Source organism: Pelodiscus sinensis, chromosome 16 (assembly GCF_049634645.1).
Source record: "Pelodiscus sinensis isolate JC-2024 chromosome 16, ASM4963464v1, whole genome shotgun sequence".
Taxonomy (NCBI): domain Eukaryota; kingdom Metazoa; phylum Chordata; order Testudines; family Trionychidae; genus Pelodiscus; species Pelodiscus sinensis.
Window position 1 is genome coordinate 6,197,198 of NC_134726.1, and position 6,398 is coordinate 6,203,595.

A 6,398-nucleotide genomic window follows, 5' to 3' on the forward strand; every position below is an offset into this window, starting at 1 on the left:
TTTGAGAAACTAGCCATTCCAAATAATTTAAACAGGTGTAAATGTATAAACAGAGAGACCTTTCATGGTGCTATTAGGAACTAAGGTTCGTTAATAAGAACAGTTATTTTAAACAGGAGAGTTTCATATCCGGCTACTATGACATTTTAAAAAACAATTGAGTTACAGTACCTTGCAAAATATGAAATCCAAACACTCCGTCTAAATTGATGTCCCTTTGTTTATTTTCCAGGAAGACAGTTGCATTTTCAAGAGCAGAAATGATAATGCTCCTTGAATCAGCCTCACTTTTTGACAGATTGGACTTTAAGAGAAAGATCAGCAGCAAAAAGACAGGGAACGACATTTCTGCTTTGCTAGTTTGCTTGGAGAAAATTGTGCAACTCAGAGCTGTCAGGTGTTCACAGCTGTTCCTGTGTTGGGCGACTGGCATTTTTCCCTCCCTCAGATTAACTATTTAAGTGTGCTGTGGTATCAGTGTACAGATGCGGGGCCAGTTTAAGCAGTCACTCTGGAGCACATCTCGGGTTTCTTTTAATGTACTTGGAAATATTTTCCAATGGGTCAAAATCTGGACTTGTTTTAACTCAGGGCAAATTCTTATTGCTTGAAACCCACAAAAAGGATGAAGGCTTTGTCCTTGCGCAAGGAGATGGCGAAGCAGTGAACAGTCTGTGCCGCTGACAACAGAAGACTGAAAGTATGTGCCAGATTAAGGCATAACTAAGTGACTGTTTACAGCCTCACAATATGAGGGGCCACCAAACAAAAACTGACTCAATTTCAAATTTTATCGGTCAGTTGATAAATAATGGAGATATGGGAAAAAGAAAATTATCTCCAAATACAGACATTTTAGTTAAAATAGGATATATATATATATATATATACACACACACACACACACACACACACACACACAGGGCTTGACAAACCACGGTGAAAACCACTCACCAGACCCGCACTGCGCATGTGCGAACCGCTGGTGAATGGGGCGACTGGCTGAAATGATCATTGCACTTGTAAAATTAGGATTTATACAATGAAGTATGGCGGGAGGGAAATCTCAGTGGTTTGAGCATTTGCCTACTAAACCCAGTGTTGTGAGTTCAATCCTTGGGGGGGCATTTAGGGATCTAGAGCAAATCTGCCAGGGATGGTCCTTGGTCCTGCTGTGAAGGCAGACAGGGGCAGCCTATCCATGTAGGTGAACTCGGCAGTCACCTGGGGTGCCAAATTCAAGGAAAAAAATACACTTCCTCCTGTCCTTGCCACAAGTTTCATTTGTTTCTTGCCAACTCCCAATATCCCCCCTTTCCCTCTCTCCCTGCCACTTTCCCCTCCCGTAACGCCTGACGCTGCTGACGCAGTGCCGGCAACTAATTCACTCTGAGTGCTGTCAACAGTTTGGGCCAAAAATTAAGCATGTAAGTTGTTACTTTTGTGTGTTTTTCCTGTGTGTTTTTTTCATCAAGTGATCTATCATCAAGATTGCCCATGGCATAAGGAGGGAAAAGAAAGCCCTCAGGAGCTGTGTATCGTAAACAAAAGGCTGAGAAGGAAAAGGATGAAGCAAAACAACAGGGATCCTTCCTGAAATATCTTTTCTTTAATCCAAATAAAGGGGGAAGCAGTTCACAGCATCCAGATGAAGGAATTTTTACTTGGAGAGGTTAGCTCATATCCTCATGTAAGCAGTTTGGAATATGAAGGAATATTACTTTGAGATGAGGGTACTGTAGAAACCATTTCATATTTAGCTAGAAGCCATTCTGTATGACAAAAGCCATTTCAGTTTCTTGTGTCTGCACGTATACTAGAGGGAGTGAACTGGCCTTCACCGAGGTGGGAAGAGGCCAGAAGGATGCGCTGTTGGAATGTGTTAATGAACTATTTTAAGCTGAAGCTCGAACTCCCTCTAAACCTGTTTCTTTCTCTGCTGATAATAATTCCTCTTTGAAGTTCGCTTTGATTTCTTGCCCTGACATCAGACTTGTTTTGTTAAGTGTATAAAACACTAGAATTAATTGTATTAGCCAGCCTTACTGGGCCTGGCTTTGCTAGAACCACGTTTGGCTCACTTTGCTTTTATTGGCCAATAAAACTGTCTGTTTAGCCGCGTAAACTGAGTGAGGCTTTTGCTTCGACAGTACCTCACATCCACAAAAAAGCTGTTTGGAAACTCAAGATAATGGAAACCTACTTCTAGATGAAGGCAACTCACAGCATCAGACTGATGGAACTGGAGAAAATTTATTATCCTTCAGAGACAAATGCAGAAATCATAGTAAATGAAGTAGAAGGAATAAAGAATGAGGAAGTTACAAACAAGTTAAACTATGGGGACCCAGCTTCATGGCCAAGATGTGATGACAGTGTGCGGCAAATTCTTGTGGAACATGGACCCAAACAAGTTAATGAATTTCCCTTCCCTAAGGATGGAAATAAAAGAATATTCTCTGCTCACTCATTAAGGGGGAAGAAATTAATCGAAACTGGTTACTATATTCAGTGTCGAAGGACTATGTTTTGCTTTTGCTGCAAGTTGTTTAGAAATCAAGCAATTGGTACATCACTTACTGAAAATGGTTCGAAGGACTGGAAAAACATATAATCAATTCTCTCTTCACATGAAAGAAGTAAAGAACATTTTGAATGTTTTCAAAATTGGAGAGAACTTGAATTACAATTGAAAAAAGGAAAAACTGTCAAAGAAAATTTACGTGTGATCAAGGGAAAAGAAGAATATTGGTGACAAATATTAGAGCGTCTGATTGCTTTAGTGAGAGTTCTCAGTGAGCAAAATATAGCAATATCCTTTCTGTGGCTGTGGTAGAAATGAAAAATTATACACTCCAGGTAATGGAAACTTTTAAAAATTTGTTGAATTCCTAGCTTTGTTTGATCCAGTCATAAAGGAGCATCTAGGTAAAATAACTGATCATGAAACAAGTTAAAATTAATAAAAACATATCTGCGTTTGACAGTGGTGCAAGAGAGACTTGTTGGACTTGCCACAATGTCAATAGAACATGAAATAGCTTGAAAACTGGTTCTAAAAGAACTAGTGACTGAGTTTTCAAAACGTAAAGCAAGAAAAGTCATGTTTTAATAGCACAGAGTGTTTTTTATTTGGAGTATTTTGTAATTACAGGTTAAAGTTCATTGAAGAGTTTTCTTAGTTCTTTCTATATTCGTATGGTGGTAATGGCAGTTAAAACAGGATAGCGTAATTGACTATTTTGGATTTGTAATAATAAAAATTATAATTAACATTTTAATGCATTTTTATTTGAAATGGGACTGAAATATTATCTAGCTGTCATGTACAAATCTATTCTGAAAATTTCTTGTCTCTATTTTAATCTGATCTCAGAAACATTGGTTGGACGGACGGAGAAACCGAATAATTATGTCTGTTTAAATAAATACACTTAAGAAACATTAAACGCAAAATAGGGGCAAAATGTTTCCCAGTTTACCAAAAACCTCAGCCTATATCTGCCCTTCGGGTTTGGGGGTGGGGGCGTCGATTGCATTGTTCGCCTAGGGTGCCAGTTGCTGGCAGCTAGTCTAGGGCCGCCCCTGAAGGTAGAGGACTGCGCTCAATGACCTTTCAAGGTCCCTTCCAGTTCTATGAGATAGGTATGTCTCCATATTATAAGTTTGCTATCTGTCTCCAAAGGCAGCATTTTCTTGGCCAGCTGCTATAGTAGAATTCTGGCCATGCCTTCATAGTTTATTTAAACAAATTAATAATCTCATTGCTGACAAAACTGGGGAAAATGTGAGGTTGAAGACGGAAGCGTTGTCAAGCAGATCTGTCAAGCTCATACTTGTATGGGACTCGCCCTAGGAGTGACTTCATGTAAACTGCCTCTCTTGGCTGGTAATAGCTGGAAGGCCGCCATCTTGTTTGTGGTCCAGCACATTCAGTCATATAGTGTCTTCACTCCTGTTTTTCATTTTCTGAAGTGTTAGTGCGTTTTCTTCTTTTTATTTGTATACACATATAATTGTGTATTTTAGTGTATGCACACCGCTTTCTGCACTATCCATGCTTCCTATGATTGAGTTTGCAGGTGATCATCTTGGGTTGAGTGGATCTTGAGGAGGATTAATTTGTGTTGGCTTCCTCCATTGGTTTTGGGAACCCTCACTGTACTTTTAGCAGTTACCAAAGGAGGTTGTGGATTCCCCATTACTGGAGGTTTTCGAGATTAGCTTTGACAAACACCTGTCAAGGATGAATATGGCAAAAGAAAAATTTGAATAATTCATTGTTTCAAATTAAATCAGAATAAACATTTGTAAATATATTTTATATATAGTCTGGATAAACTTTGTATTTCCCTAACAAAATTAATCAAACGTTAATGTTGGGTAATTCTTCTTATTCATGATGTAAAACAAATGATATATTCTCTTTTGTTTTTCTATGAGAATATAGTTTTTGTTTTTATATATTTGATATTCTTTCTGTGAAAATAATACATTCATTTTTATAGTATGGGATCTCGTACACGTGACATAGCTGAGGTCCTCAGAATGTCATAAACTGGCCCTGGTTGCAAGCTGGGTCACTGTTTGCAACAAAAACGGGCTATTTCCAGTGTCCCTCCAACTGGATTCTTTGGTCTGCAAAGACACTTTCTGCCATAGTATGAAGTGGCCTTAAGCATTCCCCTTGCATAGTGGGACTCTTTGCCAGCAGAAGGGGAAGGAGAGGAGCACACACTGGTGTTTGGATCGAGAGACAGAAAAGAGAGTGTGTGATTGACTCAGCTGACCCCCAACGGGTATAAGGCATTGGGAACTTATTCCAATGATGGAAGTTGAAGTAGCAAAGGGCCAGAACAGCAACTGACTCGCTCAGGCCACCATTCTGCCCTCAGACGCTGAGGAAAATTTGCCCTTGCATCCAACCATTCTTCCTGGGATTTGGCCGTTCCTTCCACCTTTGCTGTGGCTGATACCACAGCTGTAGCTTGCTGTGATGTGCTCCATTCTGCTTCCATACAAACAGCTGTATTTTTATTATGCAGGTATTGGGGGAAATCCAATCAAATTTCTGTCCAGTAAATGTGACTATCCTAGCAACCTCCCAACCAAACATTCACCAGTTGCAACATGGCTTTGCTTCTGAGATCCGACATTAACAGACGTGTCATGAGCAAGACACGAGAAGTAATTCTTCCACTCTACTCTGCAATGATTAGGCCTCAACTGTGGAGAAATTGGAGAGGGTCCAGAGAAGAGAAAAAAAAAGATTAAAGGTCTAGAAAACATGAGCTATGTGGCAATGCTGAAGGAACTGGCCTTGTTTAGTCTGGAAAAGAGAAGACTGAGAGGGGACATGATAGCGGTTTTCAGATACCTAAAAGGGTATCACAGGGAGGAGGGGGAAAATTGTTCTCCTTGGCCTCTGATGATAGGAAAAGAAGCAACGGGCTTAAACTGCAGCAAAGGAGGTTTAGGTTGGACACTAGGAAAAACTTCCTAACTGTCAGGGTGGTGAAACACTGGAATAAGTGGCCTAGGGAGGTTGTGGAATCCCCATCTCTGGAGATATTTAAGAGCAGGTTAGACAGACATCTATCAGGGATGGTCTAGATGGTGCTTGGTCCTGCTTTGAGGGCAGGAGACTGGACTTGATGACCTTTCGAGGTCCCTTCCAGTTCCAATATTCTATGCTAAGCAGGCCTGCTGACAGGAATTCTGGGCACAAGGGCAGCACAATCAACGGGCTCCCTATTCCCCTCCCTTGAATGGACCCACAAGCCAGAGAAACCCTAGCACCACTTCTCGACCAGGGGATCCCCTTGACAGTTGCATCCGCCACTTGCCTGGAAGTGTCCCTCCCTCCCCCTGCATCTACCTGGAGCAGCCCCACATCACCTACAGATGCACCTCTCCTCCCTTCCCCAGACCCAGCCCACAGTATTTCTAGAATGATAGAGCTGGAAGGGAGCTTTGGAGATCATCAAGTCCAGTCCCTTGCACTCAAGGCAGGACCAAAAACCATCCTGACCATCCCGACAGGTGTTTGTGAAACTTGCTCTCAAGAATCTCTAATGATGGAGGTTCCACAACCTCCCTAGATTTTTAATTTTTTTTTTCAGGAATAAGACTTTATAGCTTTAGGATTTATGATGTGTCCAAGCTAATGAGTTATATGGCACAGAATGTTTCATATAAAGAGGCAAAATCACGTAGCTGTTTGAAACAGCAACCCATCAGGAACTGGCTTTAACATTAAGTTTCCCTGGAATGATTCCACACACTCAGGGTTGTCCCTATGCAGACGCGAAATAAGTGGTTGCATGGGGCAACTGAAAATTTGGGGCACTAAATGTTTAGGTGCCCCATGTAGCCCCATGCTGCGTGTGCCTCAGGTT

General features: G+C 41.1%; 1 protein-coding gene across 1 annotated transcript in view; it reads right to left on the minus strand.

The window, feature by feature from the left end:
- The window catches only part of C16H16orf89 (chromosome 16 C16orf89 homolog), a 28,239-nt gene extending 27,600 nt beyond the window's left edge, over positions 1 to 639 (minus strand). The window contains exon 1 of the mRNA XM_006124570.4: positions 172 to 639. Coding sequence (XP_006124632.3) covers positions 172 to 433 — 262 coding nt within the window. The 5' untranslated portion in view covers positions 434 to 639. The remainder of the gene's footprint in view (positions 1 to 171) is intronic.
- Between the last annotated feature and the right edge of the window lie 5,759 nt (positions 640 to 6,398).